Source organism: Megachile rotundata, chromosome 5, assembly GCF_050947335.1.
Source record: "Megachile rotundata isolate GNS110a chromosome 5, iyMegRotu1, whole genome shotgun sequence".
In the NCBI taxonomy this organism is placed as follows: Eukaryota; Metazoa; Arthropoda; class Insecta; order Hymenoptera; family Megachilidae; genus Megachile; species Megachile rotundata.
The window spans coordinates 9761511-9779900 of record NC_134987.1 but is presented as its reverse complement, the minus strand read 5'-3'; the positions used below and the strand labels follow the sequence as shown (position 1 = coordinate 9779900).

Here is an 18390-nt window from a genome sequence, read left to right as displayed (position 1 = left end):
AAGTTATCTCGTTTGTTAGTCCTAGCTAATAAAGCTAGCAGTCGTTATTAATAATAGATAAGCTACTAACAGCATTTTGTACCAAATTACGTCCGTGTAAAGAAAGAAACAATTTTAATGGTGCTATATCGTTGAAAAAAATTTTGAAAATGTAACTTCTCGTTAATCGTTTATTTAAAAATACAATTACGTATCGATTCGGCGAATTGTATCAAAATTATTGTGATTATCACTCTAACGTGATAAAACTTTTTCACTGGATTCTTTTATACGGCATAGCGAGTTCATCAGTGTTCGTGTTACATTAATTTGGATATTAACTAGTTGACATATTCGGTCCTTGTCAGGGGTCAAATTAGTTTTGCATATGATTCACATGATATCATCACTTTATTACATACTAGTAATGGGCAGATCTAGTCGAAGAACTTACGGGCATTAACGTTGTACTATGCATGCAATAAGATGTGAGACTCAGTCAGCGATATCGAATGCTGTTTCAAGTTTCCAGATTTTTAAATTTAGAAATTTGAGGGGTTCAAAATTTAAAAACCTAAAAATATATAAAGATGAAAGTGTAGAGAAGAATTTATGAATATAGGAGTTTAAACTTTTTCAAATTTAAAAATGTGGAACTTTGTAATCTTCATGGTTTTCTAACACTTCGATGTACATTTGATTCAGCCATCATTACTTTATACAAAGAAAAAATCTCAAACGAAATCGGCCAGTGAAATCTTGAAATAATTGTTGACGCACATCATCATACAATACATGTATGATGTAGTGAAGCGATGTAGCTACGTACGAAATATTCGCGAACCTACTCGTACACGAAAAGGGCCAATTGATTATGTATGCGTAGAAGCACGTTGATAACAATTCATCCCTATTGGCACAAGTTAACGAGAGGGTCAATTGATCGCCCACTGCCAATCAGCTCATATCGCGTACACAATGTAAGTTAACAGATTTCACTTACACTATTGACCCGACCGATTGTTCATTTACTAGATCATTCAAGAATTTAATTAAAGATCGAAATGTCGATGGTATTATAAAATGCTAGCCGTATACATGTTACCGTAATCGATTGGTTTCGATACAATTAATGGTCAATTTCCACATTCGGTTTTCTTTTTGGATGTAAAAATAAAACTCGAATAACATAGCATGTATTTGAACAGGATTTATACGTATCATCTTAACTGTACATGATCATACTTGTACGCTAGATTTTGGTGATATCATTAGATACTGTTAACGAACAATCTAATGGCGAAAATTCAACGAACGACGATACACAATACACCGCCTAAGCGTTACAAATAATACTTTGAAGCACGAATGATTAACGTTCACTTCGAGTTAGATTAAAGGCGAATAATGTTAATCGATTTCGAATACCCCGATCACTCTTACCACATAGAGTATCGTTGTCCGATATTAACAGAAGAAGTTAGGCGGAAGTCCCGAATGATACATGCGAAAGGACAAACTAAAATAAAGATAAAGAAAGGGACGTAAACGTGAACAGGGCGCATGGCGTTCAACCCCTCTGACCCGTTTGATCAAAATTTTCTTACGTATCGGTTGTTAGAACTTCCAAAATATTTACAAAATTGGAAGACAATCGGGAAAATTTCGGGTCTGACGGGTTAAAAATTAGCGGGATTAATGACTATTTACAGCGTAACGATGTCACCTATTGTAAGACAGAAACTGTAGTAAATTGTTCCTGGATCTCGACTTGCGAGAGGACACTTTTCGCTTTCGTTCAGCTCGCGAGTAACGTTTTCTTTTGGACGCGAATTTTTTTTCAGTTCATTATCGCAATGGTGAGCAGATCTAGTGCCCCTCGAAGAGCTCACGGGCTACTGGCGCGCACGGAACGCAATGGTGGTGGAGATCCGTGGATGGATTTTCAAGTTTGAAAATTTGACTTTGAGAATTCGGAAGTTGGCAGATTTAAAAATGTAGAGATTGAGAAATATAGGAATTTAGAGTCTACAAATGTTCAACTTTCCAAATTTTCAAATTATATAACTAGTATTGACAAATGTCCACCACTTGCACGTTCGTGCACGACATCCTGGAGGGCGCAGTATCCAATCGCTTTATCACTCTATCTTTACGCGCCGTATCGTTCCTCTCGCGATAGAAAGAACCATACTCTCACGTTACGTGATCTCGAAGCTCGATAAATAAATATCAATCTCGCATTACTTATTATCTATTACTACACAATTATCGATTAAAGACCGACGTCTAATCGCGAATGGTTAGCTGTCGATTGACGGATTAGTTGCGCGTGAAATCTCGTCGATGTACAGTGATGTTAATGAGCGTATCATGTGTTTGCGAGTATGTGTGTGGATGTACGTGTACGCGTGCACGTTATCCTATTATCATACAACGTTCTTTTTTTGTCGTCTGATTTTCTGTCGCGAATGTTTCCAAGAATTCACGCAAGCGGTTTAGATTAAAAACGAACTAAAACGCCCGTGTCGAACATGAAGCGAGGATTACACCAAGATCCCGCACCGACCGAGTCCGTACACTTCCGGTCTTCTCGAACGACCAACGGAACGACGTCTTCGGCGTCATCGTTTCTCAGACTTGGTGGCCACGAATCGAATCATCTCTCTTTCCCCCGTGTTCCTCTTCGTGTTTCTTCGATTCGAATCTTCTTTTCCCATGAATCGATCGCGCCTGACGATCCTCCGCGACTACCAAATGACTACTCGAGGGTCGCGGCGAAAGAAACATTTCCGCCGGATGCAGCCGCCGCGGCGGCCAACAACAGCGTCGGTGGTAACGGAGGAAGAGGCGACGTCTGTTCGGTAGGCGTCGAGACGGTGCTCGTTGTTGGACAATTGTTCACCACTCCGTATACCTTTGCGTGGTTTACTTCTAGAGCTACGGTCAGATCCGCCAGTCCTGGATCGCACAACACTGGATTATCTGCAAACAAAAAACACGGGGAAATCGCAACATGGAAACTCTTTTTTCTTTTTCGTACGTGTAAAAAGAGATAGTTCGAATGTACGCAATGTCCGACTTTTAACGTGTACACGTTTTCTTGAACTAGGTCGATAAACGAAAGCATTATGAATGTACTCCGCGTGTCACCGACTCCCCGGACTAATTCTTAATATCTATAGTAGAGATATTATCAATATTTCCGATATTAATATTTAATGACGATAATATTCATAAGATGTTAACAACAAAAGTGATTAGGTACAGTACTTAAAATTTATTATCATTTAGGTTATTATTTAAGTTAGAACCTCCGGTAGGAAAGCATATTCTGAGAAGTGAGTTGATAATTAAGTTTCTGTCTGAGAAACTTTTATTCGATAAATAATAGCGCGCGTGAGATGTTATGCATACAGAGGTTGCCCAGCGAAAAAAAAGGGATTCGAATAACGCGACATCGCAGTAGTTTCTTACGAAGGAGAGATTATTGAACGGCTTAATCTTCGCGATGCATAAAATGTTTGTTTGCATCAATCGAGTGTTCGTATCGGCGTTAAGAGGCCGTAAACACATAATCGTGAGTGGCAAATTCAATAACAAGCGAACAACGTGATCGTCGCGAATCGTTGGACGGCGAGGTTCGCGGATAGGAGGGCTTGTTCAATGAAAGCGTGAACGACGAACGGGGGAAAAAAAGAGAGTGAAAGAAATAATGAAGCGGGACCGAGATAACGGGATTGTACACGATAACGGAACCACGAAAAACCGTATATTTAACAGTAACAACAGCTAACGATCCGTCCTCGGTATACAATAAATAATAAAGAGATGGCGCCACGACGGGGGTTATCGCTTGAAATGTAACTCTTATAACAAAATAATGTACTGCTCGGAAGCCGAACGGAGCCAGCCACGTTATTATCAACCAGTAATTTATTTTCTGCTGCCACCGACCACTCTCATGACCCGTTCTCTCGTTCTGTCTCCTTCCATCCACCGCGAGACTGTCCTCGCGACACTTAACGACGTGTTTATTAATTACAAGCTGGCGCCCATTCAACGCGTCTGTGTCAGACGTTGTTATCCTTTGCGAGGGTGGAAAGCGAAATCGTCACCGTTCCTAACTGATCGACTTTACTGCGTGTGCGGATCATTACTGATGTGCGTGCACATTTGCGCACAACAGATTCTTATTGTCAACTTTTTTCGTGAACCAATTTCCTTTTATAATACGAGAGTAATTTATTTCACTCGTCCAAGATTGCGACAACCCCGAGAACTTAGGATGTTTTAAAAATTAGTTTATGAAATATTTGAATCTGAATTTTACTAAATCTGAATTCTATATTATATAGCATGATATTTAAGGTATAATTATAAGAAGTTTAGTACAAGATACATACTGAATTTTTTCAGCTGTGATTAACTATCGTCATTCTCCCCAGAGAAGTCCTATTACATTAACTAAATAACCTAGATCCAGTCTACTTAAATATTATACCACCGTCACGCAACTGTGTTGTTCACATTCGTAAACATTTTCGTTTCCCAAATGTCCCTGTTTGTTACTTATGACGTGATCGCAAGTCAAATACACCTGTGTACACCAATCATTTTGTTCCGTGAAATCATGCAACCTCATTTCCAATCTTTCGATCTGTTATTATGTGTACTTTATTAAGATCGATTAACTAATAACGTTAATTAACATCTCAATCGTTTCGCAACCTTGGACGCGTATTTATCGGCCAAGATTGCGTCGAATTCTGTGAAATCCTCTTTCGAGTATGTCAACTGATAATGACGAAATATGTACAAGTATGTACATACGATCAGATCGCTTACCTTGAAGGTATATACGAAGTACGTCTGGCACTCCGTGAACAGTACAGCGAGTGTTCGCCACGAGTTCAGGCATGAGGGTGCGTATCCGGTTTGCACTGACATCCGCCCAGCAAAGGACCGGAAAACCACGGAAGTCCCTTTCGGATAGTGTCACCAGACGATTGTGCGATGCGTTTAGCTCCTCCAAGGAAGGCAACCACGTCTACGAAGCACAATAACACGACGTGTCATCGTGTGCAGAAATTCTTGGAGACGCGTCGGTAGAATGGGTTCGGACCAGGAACACAATTATTTCATTGAAACAGAATTAATTCGATTCGCATACCTCTGACGTGTCTTCGAGAGTGGTGAGTTCATTGTGAGAGAGATCGAGGACTTTGAGACCATCAAGACCTCGCAAATCGCGGGGTCCAATCGTTGGCCCCAGCGCGTTGTGACTGAGATTCAACCTCTGCAATTCTTTCATGCCTAGGAACAACGAACCGTCCAGGCTTCTTAGTTCGTTATGCTGAAGTCGCATGTCCTGTATATTCCCACCAGCTGTTTCCTCCCCTTCCTCCTCTACTAAATTCTACGAACGCATAATTTAGGATCAAGCATTTGTTCATACAGGGTGCACCAATGTTAGATCAAATTTCACTGGTGTAGAAGCAAGAGAAAAATATACAGTATCGCTTGATTGTGTCGTCGGCGTATACTGATTATACAAAAGCTCCACGGTATCGAAGAAGAGACACAATATGACAATTAGTTTTTATCAGTGCGTTTCCATTACGGTCACTGAAAACGGGTAATCAAACGATAAATGCAAGACTTTCTTCACTTTTATCGTACAATAAATTTTGTATGAATGAATCAGGCAAGAAAGAAATAACGTGAAAAATTTCTTTCAAAAATGAAGTTGTACTTTCACAATAAAGTTTCACAAAATGTTCATACCTCACACGTTGTAACTAGATCATGTTTGCGTTCGGGTTAATTCATATCAGGTGTCGATATATCATTAATATTCATCAAGTTTTTTGTTCATTCTACACTTGTACACACTGTACTATAAACCCATTGATTTTTCTCTATTTTTATTACGAGATATTCCAGCGAAGTTCAATCATTTGATACCCTGTGTATTTTTTCTGGTGCCAAATATTTTAACAATAAATAAGTGTATACCTCCGACGGTGTTCTTCCTCTGTGAAGTCGCACGATCCTATTACTCGAAAGATCGAGCAATCGTAGTTCGCGCAAACCGCGGAGCGATGCGAACGAGAATTCGCGAAGCTCGTTGTGCGTCAGGTTTAAACATTTCAGAGACCTGAGAGGATAAAGGACACTATTGCCTCCATTCCCGTCGCTGTTTGCGCCGACTGCTCCGCCCAATGATTTTAGAGAATTATGTCCAAGCTCGAGATCTTCTAACATCTCCGCCTCTATGAAATCTTCCTCTGTCAGCTGAGGGAAATCGGTTCGTTTACGATATTGTTATCTAACACTTCCACGATATCAACACGTTGACTGCTACGTCACCATACGTGAATGACGCTGGAATTTCCGTGGAAATCCAATAGCCATATTATTACGAATTCATAATCACAATAATTAGTGACATCCATTAATTAAAAATATTCATATTAAATAAATTCGTATTAGAAATATTTTCAAAGCATGTCAAAGTACTGTAAAACTATTAAATTATTCTTAAATTTAAAAAATGTTAAAATGTATCTGACGAAGCTTTTAACAGGTTTGCCAAGGTGCAGTCAACGCGTTAACAAGATCGAACAGAGCGATCAAAGTTATGTTGGATGTGACGGAACGTTAAATAAATTCGTATTAGAAATATTTTCAAAGTATGTCAAAGTACTGTAAAACTATTAAATTATTCTTAAATTTAAAAAATGTTAAAATGTATCTGACGAAGCTTTTAACAGGTTTGCCAAGGTGCAGTCAACGCGTTAACAAGATCGAACAGAGCGATCAAAGTTATGTTGGATGTGACGGAACGTTAAATAAATTCGTATTAGAAATATTTTCAAAGTATGTCAAAGTACTGTAAAACTATTAAATTATTCTTAAATTTAAAAAATGTTAAAATGTATCTGACGAAGCTTTTAACAGGTTTGCCAAGGTGCAGTCAACGCGTTAACAAGATCGAACAGAGCGATCAAAGTTATGTTGGATGTGACGGAACGTTAAATAAATTCGTATTAGAAATATTTTCAAAGTATGTCAAAGTACTGTAAAACTATTAAATTATTCTTAAATTTAAAAAATGTTAAAATGTATCTGACGAAGCTTTTAACAGGTTTGCCAAGGTGCAGTCAACGCGTTAACAAGATCGAACAGAGCGATCAAAGTTATGTTGGATGTGACGGAACGTTAAATAAATTCGTATTAGAAATATTTTCAAAGTATGTCAAAGTACTGTAAAACTATTAAATTATTCTTAAATTTAAAAAATGTTAAAATGTATCTGACGAAGCTTTTAACAGGTTTGCCAAGGTGCAGTCAACGCGTTAACAAGATCGAACAGAGCGATCAAAGTTATGTTGGATGTGACGGAACGTTAAATAAATTCGTATTAGAAATATTTTCAAAGTATGTCAAAGTACTGTAAAACTATTAAATTATTCTTAAATTTAAAAAATGTTAAAATGTATCTGACGAAGCTTTTAACAGGTTTGCCAAGGTGCAGTCAACGCGTTAACAAGATCGAACAGAGCGATCAAAGTTATGTTGGATGTGACGGAACGTTAAATAAATTCGTATTAGAAATATTTTCAAAGTATGTCAAAGTACTGTAAAACTATTAAATTATTCTTAAATTTAAAAAATGTTAAAATGTATCTGACGAAGCTTTTAATAGGTTTGCCAAGGTGCAGTCAACGCGTTAACAAGATCGAACAGAGCGATCAAAGTTATGTCGGATGTGACGGGACGTTAAACCCGAAACCTTTGAAAACGAGCGTTCGAGAAAAGTTAATTAAACGGATCACGATGAAGAGCATCGAACAGCCGTCCGTTTCAATAAAAATTTAATTCGCAGCACGGAAACGCGCGACATAATAATTAGATTAGGATGCAGTAATTGACTTAATGCATGGAACACTGAACGAACGCCTCCGCGCGTTATCGTGGCTCGCGATCGTGCCTTGCACTTTACGCGCTTGTCCGTGTGTTTCACGGACCACGCTCGTGTGGGTATCGACGTCAGATTTATGGCTGATCTTTAAAGCAATTTAAAGCTTATCGATATCGATCGTGGCATGAATGAAATCAATATAGACCGTTACTGACAATGTAGTAAGATTGATGCGCACGATCCAATGACGAGACGACGTCATTTAATTGAATTTAGGAAATTGTGACTTTGAAATTTGAACATTTTTGAGATTCGCAACTTTGAAATTTTTATATACAAATTTGAGAATGTAGATACTGAGAAAGAAGAAAAAATTGAATTACCTCTTGTAGGTCGTTATACGAAAGCTCGAGAAATTTCAATCGACGCGCCTTTTGCAGAGTACCATCAAGGCTGCGTATCTTGTTGTGCTGCAGAAATAAACTTTCCAAACGATGCAAATAACGAAATTCCGCGGGCAGGTGAGTCAGTTTATTATCCACGGCATAGAGCATCTTCAAGTTGTGACCAGAGGATGGTAGTTCACCGTCCAAGGATGTTAGCTCGTTGGCGTTAATTAGCAACCACTCCAACTGATTCAGATCTCTGGAACAAGATTTCAGTCACGTGCTTGTATGGTGAAAACCCCTCGTTTGATCATATCTCTTTAATGTACGATGCTACGATGCTCCATCAAACGAAATGATACGAATTATTCGAAGGCAATGAAATATCAGTTAATTATCGTTCTGTCATTTTTTGTGTTCTCTCTATTATTGATAGGGCTTATACTCGGGTAAATGTCTTTTGTATAAAATTATTTACTATTGCTTGTTATTAAAATTATGTTGACTTTTAATCTGAATTTTCCTCTTCTGAAAAACCGAATATATAAACTTAAAATTTGTTAAATTCTTCGATTTCCAAATTTCTAAATAATTTTACATGAAAGGTACTAATGTACATAATAAATATTGTGATCCCAAATAAATATTGTCTTGTCTAAAATATTATGGTAATTAGTTTCACTTTCTACATCGATTCGAAATATAAAGTAAATACCGTCGCAAGTGAAACAGTATAATCTTGAGCACGTGACTGGATCGCTAGCTTAATTGTTGTCTCCTCTGTCTATATAATCTGCGTACACGTTTACTTAATCATCTTCGACCGAGTCCGAAGAACTGCTCGTTGCATCAACGATGAATAGAGCCAATTAAATAACAGCCACTGTCGGAATGGTAAACAGGATGTCCGATACACGTTCTAGGAGCTTCGTGAATGAACGAACGTAAATTTTTGTTTCAGTAATCAAGATAGTGTCGTACCGTAGTGTTCGATTCAGGCTTTGCAAGTGATTGCGGCCAACGTGAAGGTGCTTCACTAACGGCGGTAACGAGCCCGGCACCATTTCTGAAATCGCATTTCCGGCCATAGAGAGATGCTGTAACGTTGGATTGTACTGAAAATCACACGTAAAAAGTGCATTTTGAGAACACACATTCTGTTTATTTCTTAAAAATTATTTGTTAGAAGTTAGTTAATGCATTTATCATTTCTCTTGGGTAGAAATTTTCAAATTTCCGAATTTACAGATCCATAAATTTCTAAGCCTTTTTCTAAATCCCTAAATTTATAGATTTTTCAATTTTCAAACTCTTAACAAATAGCAAAGTTTCGATGTTTTTAAATTTCTTAATTCTTGCATCTTGCAAGTCTTTAAATTTCCTGATTCTCACACATTGCAACTCTCCTTTCTCACATCTCGCAAATCCCCATTTTCAAAGTTTCCTGTATTTATTAACTTTTATCCGAAACGTTCACATCTCATATGGAGAATACCGTTCGTACTTCGGTTGTGTGATTGATTTGTACGCGGAAAAGGGAAAAAAACATGTGACAAGAGTTTAAAGAGATCGTATTTAACAGCGTCAACGAAACGTGATTAAATACGAGGACGCCCGACGTTTAATCAAAAACAGCGGTTGCACGATAAACTTGGTGTGTACGGATTATTAGAACAATTTTATTGCATGGTGAGAATGTGTGGAGCGTACAAAATTTTGGATGAGGATTAAAAACGTTTTACGTGGATAAAAACTGATTGAATCAATCACACTTACTATCGCGAGATTAATTTTTTTCGCTGTAATTAATGTTAACAATATCATCACATCAATATCGTAGTTGGAAGTTTGAAACTTCAAATTTTCTAAATTGCTAATTGAAAATTTTAAAATTTGAAACTGTATAAGTTCCTAAATTCTAAATGACTGCACTGTCCTACATAATTTTCCCAAGAGAATTCTATCGTGCTCGATACCGTGCATAAATCACGAATTGCCACGCGATACACAAATGAATGTAACATCTGAGATATATCGAGCGGTAAAGATTTCACCTCAGTCATCACAAAGCGGGAGGGCGCCATTTGCTTTATCGCGCTTTACGATTACGCGCAAACGAGAAGAAAAAGATTTTCGCACCATACGAAACTTCTAAATATAGCCTCTAATATCGTCGAGGAACAGTTAAATCTAGTTTCGTTAGCGATTATAAAACACGTGTTAGAATAGAGATCAATTACTCGAACGTCACTGTGCCATCTTTGAAATAAAGTTTCGAATGCAGATAAAAATACAAAAAAAACTTCACCCTATAAAAATCAGCAAGAAGAAAAACCTGATGCATTTCGTTTTTGCATTCCTGATTGCATTTTTGTCAGGAAAAATTAAAACGTTCCAAGGTATCACCAGTGACCTTCCCGTTAAATAAAAAGTGAATAAAATGGAGAAAGGCGAATCACGTTGTCGGTGGAGTAACGTGGCGGTACAAAATTATCTGGCAGTATCGAGTGAAAAATGTAGATAGCCAGTTTTTTGCATATTTCGATTGTTTTCAGCTGGTAAAACGTGTGGTAAACAGCACGAGGCAGCCGTGAAAAAGAATTCTCGTAAGTAGCACGATTCGTCTGGAGAACGATTGGTGGACAATTCAGTGCACGTGGCATGTCACGTGCGCGACAAGCGCCAGGGAAACCCCACCAGCTTCTACTGTTTGGTGTCTTCTTCTCCTCGAGATGAATTGTTCGTTCATACGCCGGCTACGGATACATTGTCGAGTCACGCGTAATGCAAAACGTGTTTAGAAGCACCGAATGCGACAAATCGCAGCAACGATTTCGAAGAACGTGAATGAAACACGTTTATGATTTAAATGCATGCAAATGACATTCATTGGCGTAACTAGTATTTTTAAGATCACAGTTTTATTCAAAGTGTATTTTATGTTGTATATGTGCAGGTTTATTTGATGCTTGTGTATATTTTGAGGGAGAGTTTCGATTCACTGGTACATCAGCTGATCACGCGTTAAATTTTTGGCAGTCAAGCAAGCAAGAATTTGTTCATCCTACCTCTTCTGGTTTAGAACAGAAATTATACGAAAGTGGTCCATGAAAAATTTAATTAGGTTTCGAAGTTGGATTTCTGGAACTTTGAAATGTAGGAATTGTGGAAATATGGAGCTATGGAATAAACGAATTTAGAAATTTAGGATTTGGAAATTTTTAAACTTGAAGACTTTGATCTTGGGTCCTTTACATTTTGAAGATTTGTTACTTCATCAAGTGAAGAATTCGAAACTCTGACATCAACATATCTCTTCGTCATATATCAAAAAGACTGCAATATTTTTAATAAACAAAACTTACACGTTCCTATTTTTTAAAAATGTACCCAGTTACGCCAATTCCTGTAAGGAAATTTAAAAGTAATATTGCAGACATTTGCAGTCGTTCTCTTTCAATTGTGAAAACCTCCCGAAACGAATTTGAGAATAACCAATATGTTTGTCGACTGTACAAAATCTGCGACTTCCAGTATCTCGAACACGTCGCAGATAAATCACAATACTTCACTTCCAGATAATATCGTTTTTGTTAAACATTTAAAGATTCCTTTGAACGATGGAAACGAGTACGACAAATGTACTCGACGCTCTATGCACTCCAAAAGTTATTCGGTGCAAATGAGATTAGATTTAATCAGCCCCGATAAATGCATATCTTGAAGGCAGTCATCACTAAAACGGTCAAGAAAGGTTACATCAACGTTCGTAATTGATCGTCATTAATGGCGCATTCATATTCTTCCTGTTTACGAAGCTACACGTATGCGATTGGTTCGTCTTTTTTCATAGAATTTTTTCCGCCATTTTGAGAAGGTCTACAGGTTCGAGAATCGTAATCGTGATTAAAGGTACGAAAACGGCACTTTAGGATCGTTAGACATATATTTTGAACGGGTATAAAAATATGTATAATTTTATCCTTTAAGTCTGAAATGAAGTTTGCAGAAAAACTTGTTCATGTCTGACGACAAATTTAATATATCAGTGACTCAATATCAACAGGTTTTTATTTACTACTGTTTGGTTCTAATTTTGTATCTTCCTGTGTGACTTAATGTCATAAAATGTTATAGTTACAGTGTTATATGGCTCTGATGTACATTTTGAAATGTATCTTATATTATGAATTCAAAATCGTATGCAGCAAAATTATGTGACTGCAATGTGGACTTAAAATATATTTGCTTTGCAACTAATTTTTACAATCGTAAAATTTAATACGAAGAACTACGAAGTTAATGTTCTGACTGATTCAGATTTGAATTTGTTAGAGAAAATGAGGGTTTATTGAGAAAAAAACATTAATGAAAACAGCATACCTTGAAGTCATCCGAGTCTATCCGGCTTATCCGATTTCTGCTGAGATCTAGAGTCCTCAGTAAGGACAGATGCGCCAGAATATGCCTCGGTATGGATGGTACCTCGTTATCCGCGAGGCTGAGATATTGCGTTCTTCCCAACCCCGCGAAAACTTCACCGTCTACGAACCTATAAAACATCAAGTCGCTCTTTATTTATCTCATTCGATGTACGAAGAGCAAATGTAATTAAAGCTTGTTACGCTTAACGTCATCTCGAACGACGACAACGAGACGGTTATCCGTCCTGAAGTGACAACTGTTTAAATTTAATACGAACGCGTCCAACGAATTCTATGAAATTTTTGTACGAGAAACGTTCGATTAACAAAATGAAAATCAGAGAATAAGGTATAGACATTTTTTAATTCAAACATTTATAAATTTAAAGTGTAGTTTTCTAATTCTCAAATATTTTTCCTGTAACGTAATCGAGGGCCATATAGCGAGACTGTTGTGAATAAATAACACGTTCAGATATCACTGAAGATCCAAATATACGATATCACGTGATTTATTATCAATACCAAATAACCACTCACGCGACATCGCGTGTTCGATTATCAGTGCTCAGTCAGTAATGAACGTGTTAATGCAAATATTTAATTTAGTAGCAATAAATTACATTTGGTATTATAACTAGTTAACTAGTAGCAGTTAATGATTATTACAACTATTATAATTAGTAATTAAATTAGTCATAATGTATTACTGAATCGGTAACAACGAGTAAAAGAAAAATTTGCGATTATGAAAAGCACTTCATAATGTACATAAACAATTTTCATATAAAGATTATATAAAGTTTTAAATACAAAAAATGTTAAATCGCCAGCAGATTACGATCAAACAATAATCGATTTAAGATATAATTTTTTACGAAAAATTCAAATTTTTTGTTCTGAAAAAATGTAGAATGTCATCCGCAGATACATTATCTTGGTTTGTGAGCGATCACAAGCAACGCAGCATGTGGCCCTTGTAAACACATGGCTAACGAGCGATACACAATCGATACTTAATTATCAAAAGTGAAACGAAGTTATCGCTCATTGTCCTAGTCACAGTGGTAAACTTGAAATTTTTCCGTGATACTCCGATTAAGGGCAGAAAGGATTAAATGAAACGAAACACGCTAGATGTGTACATCAAAATACATCTCGTGAAATAATTTCATTGGAACGTTTGTACATCATACTATCGATGCTCGATAAGAACTACTTAATTTCTTTTAATTACGTCAAGATATTGAGTGAAGCAATACATAGATATACGATTTACTGTGTAAGCATGTGCATGTGTATCCGCTGAAATATTTGTTGCATTTTTCATTTTATCGAAAAAGTCGAGTAACGATATAAAAACTATGTTGTATAAATTACATAATTCATAACAAGTGTATATCCTTGTTTTTTTAGAGTTTATTTTTTGTGAGACACTTCGTGGAATTCAGTAGTTTTTTGAGGTCGGATGTATGGTGGTTTCAAGATCGACGACAGCTCGATATTGCGAATTACACTTAAGCAACACGTTATATTTAAGCATTAGAAATAAAAAATTGCAAAAAAGTTGCGAAGTCCTAAAATTTCTAAAGCTCTATACTTCTGAAGTTTAAAATACCAAGATTCACAAACTTCAAAGTTTTGAAGTTGCAGAGAAAAATTTTACTACCTAATGAGACCCAAAAATCAGTTCATCCCTCGACTCCCTTTTCATAAATCTCTGATCTGAACTAACCAACTATAAAATAATGTTTATAACTTCAAGAAGACATTTTACAGTAACTTAACACTTATGGCACTATAAAAGATGTTATGGGTATAAAACGTGCTTTCTATTCGATCGAACTCGTCGTTAGTCCTCCGAAGTGGTGCAAATTGTTATCGAGATACCGTCGAAAGAAATGGACCAATGAACGTCTAAAACACGGCCGACGCACGGTCATTATCTTTCGATTATTCACATAACGTTGGCTCACAGCATTTCGTTATTTAATTATTCCGAATTGATAAGCGCAGGGCTTCGTGATAACTCGTTCGAAGAGGTCAGGCACGATTAAGATTTCATTCTCGCGTTCGTACTTCTGTCTTTCTCTCTTTCTCTCTTTTTCGCGAAAAGACGCATTCTCGATGATTGTTCACTCGTCAAGGACTCTCGTTTAAGTACACGATGTGTCAGGATAATCAAGGAAGACCAGTATTCGTCCTTTGTGCCATTCGTAGCTACATTCGTGTTTAGTTGGAAACGAGAAAGCTTTTCATCTTCTGCAAACTTATCTCCGATGAACGCATTAGACAGATTTTATCGATCGATGTATCTTTCTATCTTGCGTACTCGATGATTTCGTGAAAGAGTCTCTGTATCAGATTGAATTTTTCCTTAAATAAATGTAACTTACGATTATACTCGTTACGTTAATCGAATACAATGGAGCGATTTCTGAATCCCCCGAATTTCACTTCTCGCGCATTATCATCGTATTATTTAATATTTTATCAGAGACAGCGTATAAGAGCAAATAGTACGATTCGAAGATACACGAGGACAAAGATTACAGTAATTATTTTAGATAGCAATACACACGTGCATTAGAATTAACATATAAATCGAGGAACGAATTAATCGCGATGCATCGACCATTTCGGAACGTTTCGGTTGACGAAAATTTTTACCCGGTCACATGTTGACTGTTTGCAAAATAACGAAACTAATCGGAGTCGCTTCTTTGTTGCGTGTAAACATCTTTATTCAATGCTCGCAGCATCAGACGATGACCTTTCATAAAGATATTGTCATTCGTATCAATGCATATGATGCATTTACACGCATGCTCTTCTATGAGCCTTGAATGGCGAACGTTTGCATACAAATACCTGTTGAAACTGTTTTCCATTTTTTTTTGTATATTTCATACCGTCTCTTCTTTCTCTTTTGTCCTCTTTGCATCCCGTTTCTATTCCACGATTTATAATACTTCGCTGATATGTTTCGTCAGTGATTAGGGAACTTGATGGTCAGACGACGAATGTGTTGTCAGACACGTATCACAAAGCCAACATTATAATTCCTATAACTTTTCAGCTTTATCGGTCGATCATTGAAATTTTGTTTATCTTCTTTCGATTTGTTTAAATTTCTATAATACGAGATGTACTTTGTTTTCGTACCCAAATGTTGGTAACAAGAGCAACTTAAACTTATAGCATGAAATGAAAAAAGTTAATCATTCGAATTAACGAGAAGGTATGCTTCAAAATTTCTGGAAACGCGATACTTTGTTAATCGAGCGTATAACGCGTGGTCAGAGTAAGCGTGGCTCTGATATCACTTATCCACGCGTCATTATCATCGTCACACGATTTTCTTCATCAACACAGACGGTTTAAAGAATTTTCTCAGTTTTGCGTCTTCTACGAAATGATCGAGGAAGATTCCTTGAAACCGCGAGGTCGATCGTAAGCGAAAGTATTCATTCTACCACATTCACTGGGCGCTTTGTTTCAAAGCAATCAAATCGAGTCATGCGTTTCTGAAAGGGAAACGTTTAGACTCGTGTGACTGTATTACCGAAGTCTGTATTCACTTTTCGTTTCTATTGAAACAATTAATTAAACGAATACGTGATTATCGGTGTAACCAGGATTCTTGTCTGGGGTGAGCTGGGTTTCTTTATTAACATCTAGTATTTCACACCTGCTACGACAAAGTGGTCATCGACAACAATATTAAAATTTGAAAATTTGAGAATTAAGGGACTTGTTACATTGGGATGAGAATCTAGCAATTTAAGGACTTGACAATTTGGAAACTTAAAAATTTAAACATGTATCAAATTAGAAGTATAGAAATTATTTTAGACGTTTGGAGTCCAAAAACGTCGTATTCATATTTTAGGTTAACCAGGCACTCCAGACCCGATCTGATAACCCTAATACACGATCCAAGCAACCTCGAAATCCCGATTTGATTCGATGCATGTAAACTTACACTCACCCTAGATGATCATGATTGAGCTCGAGCCTGGTGATGGACATCCTCAGCTCTTTAAAATCGTGTCGCGATATGTCTCTGAGATTGGAATGCGAGACCCGCAAGGTGATCTGCTGTTCCGCCGTAAATTTACCCCTTAACGCGCCTGCCACTTGCTCGAAAGAATCCATTCGTTCGCACACAACCTCTATTCGTTCTCCGTGTCCATGGTGTCCGGCATTGTTCGCGGTGTTCGCCGCAGCCGCAGCGGCTGCTACTGCGACAGCAGCCTGCGCCGGGTTGATAACGGAAGTGGAGAACTCCTCTTGTCGGCAGGTGCACGGACTTATCTCCCGGCGAACGGCGCAATGAAGGCTGGTGCTGGCCGCCAACCCCAGAAGCGTGTAAAGCAGCCCTGACATGTTGTTTCTGACGTTAAAACGCGATCACGCTAATCACCATCAAAACGACCCAATAGAAAGACCCTCGCTCGTCAACGGAGCTGATCTTTCCACGGTCCGCAGCGGACCATGCGCACCCCTTCGGTACCAACCACCTTCCGCTGCTCGTTGCTCTCTTCTTTTAACACCACTGACACTTGTCACCGGGCCTCACAGAACACGACAGGCAATAATCACTTGGTAATCGGAATGTCTTCCACTGACAAAGGTAGTTAATAGTCCCGAGGGAGTCGAAGTCACCGACTTCAGATCGAAACGCGAACGCGATTCTTTAAACGATCGTACGCATCGCCAAATGAAACGAAGGATTATAAGTAGGGTGACACAGGGGTTGAAACCCTGGAGGTGTTAAGAAGTCTCGGTAACGATAGTCGGTGACACTCTGTTCGTCGACACAAACGCTAGACTGACACTGGTCCGAGTACGACTGACAGCTACGTATTATCTATACTGTCGCGATCCACACCCCGCCGGGGTATATATACGTAAGTATATTCACTGGCTGAAACGCGGGTGAAAGCTGGCTGCTGTGCTTGTGTCTATCTCCGTTTTTCTCTGTTTCTTTTTCTCGTTCGTGCCGGACACGAAGGAGGCTTATCGTCGCCAATGGGCCCTCCTCTTGGCGCCACGAACGCGGCAACGGCATTAAGCCGCGGCGCGCCGCGCGAGACTTACTTATAGTCGCAACGTCGTGCCGTGGCGCGGCGCGGCGCCGCGCCTCCGCTTCGGGAGGGACTCCGACTCCTCTCAGGACTCGTACATTATGTGCCTACGGACTCCAGTTTATTCTCTTTTGCCTGCTACTCGCTTTCCCTCTGTTCCTCTCTTCTTTATCGGTCACCGTCGATTTATTTATCGCTCGGTTTCGCTCGGACCACTAACCGGAAGCTATGCGCGCACTCCCCTTCTTTTGGTCGTGCGACTCCTGCTCCAGACCGACAGTCCGTCGGGACACTCTTTCGGGACCGAATCTAGAATCCTTCGGAGGAATATTTGGAAATTTTACATTTTTTCGTTTCTTTCGATCTTTTGTGTTTGGAAATGTGCCACTTTTGAAGGGTGAAGTCGGATTTGGGTCAGAGCACAGTCGGAGATTTCTAACTTGAGAAGTTTGACACTTCGGGAATCGGAAACTTGGAAATTTGCGCTTTGGAAATTTCCAAATTGCAGAATTGAAAAATTGGAAGATTTGGAAGGTTTGGAGAGTTTGTCAATTTCAAGAACTATTAAGTTAGAAATTTTAGTA

The 18390-nt window shown here is 38.2% G+C and overlaps 1 protein-coding gene across 1 annotated transcript; it reads right to left on the bottom strand.

Moving 5' to 3' along the window:
• Positions 1-1169: 1169 nt before the first annotated feature.
• Positions 1170-17780, bottom strand: ltl (leucine-rich repeat-containing larval translucida). Its single transcript, XM_003705829.3, has 8 exons — positions 16708-17780; positions 12676-12844; positions 9274-9407; positions 8290-8551; positions 5998-6276; positions 5153-5398; positions 4828-5029; positions 1170-2964 (listed from the first exon to the last, which is right to left on the bottom strand). Exons 1-8 carry the CDS (start codon positions 17103-17105, stop codon positions 2741-2743), a joined length of 1914 nt encoding a protein of 637 aa, XP_003705877.1. The 5' UTR covers positions 17106-17780; the 3' UTR covers positions 1170-2740.
• Positions 17781-18390: the final 610 nt, after the last annotated feature.

Excerpts from the sequence above, each read along its gene's own strand:
- ltl (XM_003705829.3), bottom strand. The coding sequence starts at position 17,105 with ATGTCAGGGCTGCTTTACACGCTTCTGGGGTTGGCGGCCAGCACCAGC. Across the intron at positions 12,845-16,707 it reads CTCAATCATGATCATCTAGG|GTTCGTAGACGGTGAAGTTT; the intron begins GTGAGTGTAAGT and ends GATGTTTTATAG. Across the intron at positions 2,965-4,827 it reads ACTTCGTATATACCTTCAAG|ATAATCCAGTGTTGTGCGAT; the intron begins GTAAGCGATCTG and ends TTTTGTTTGCAG.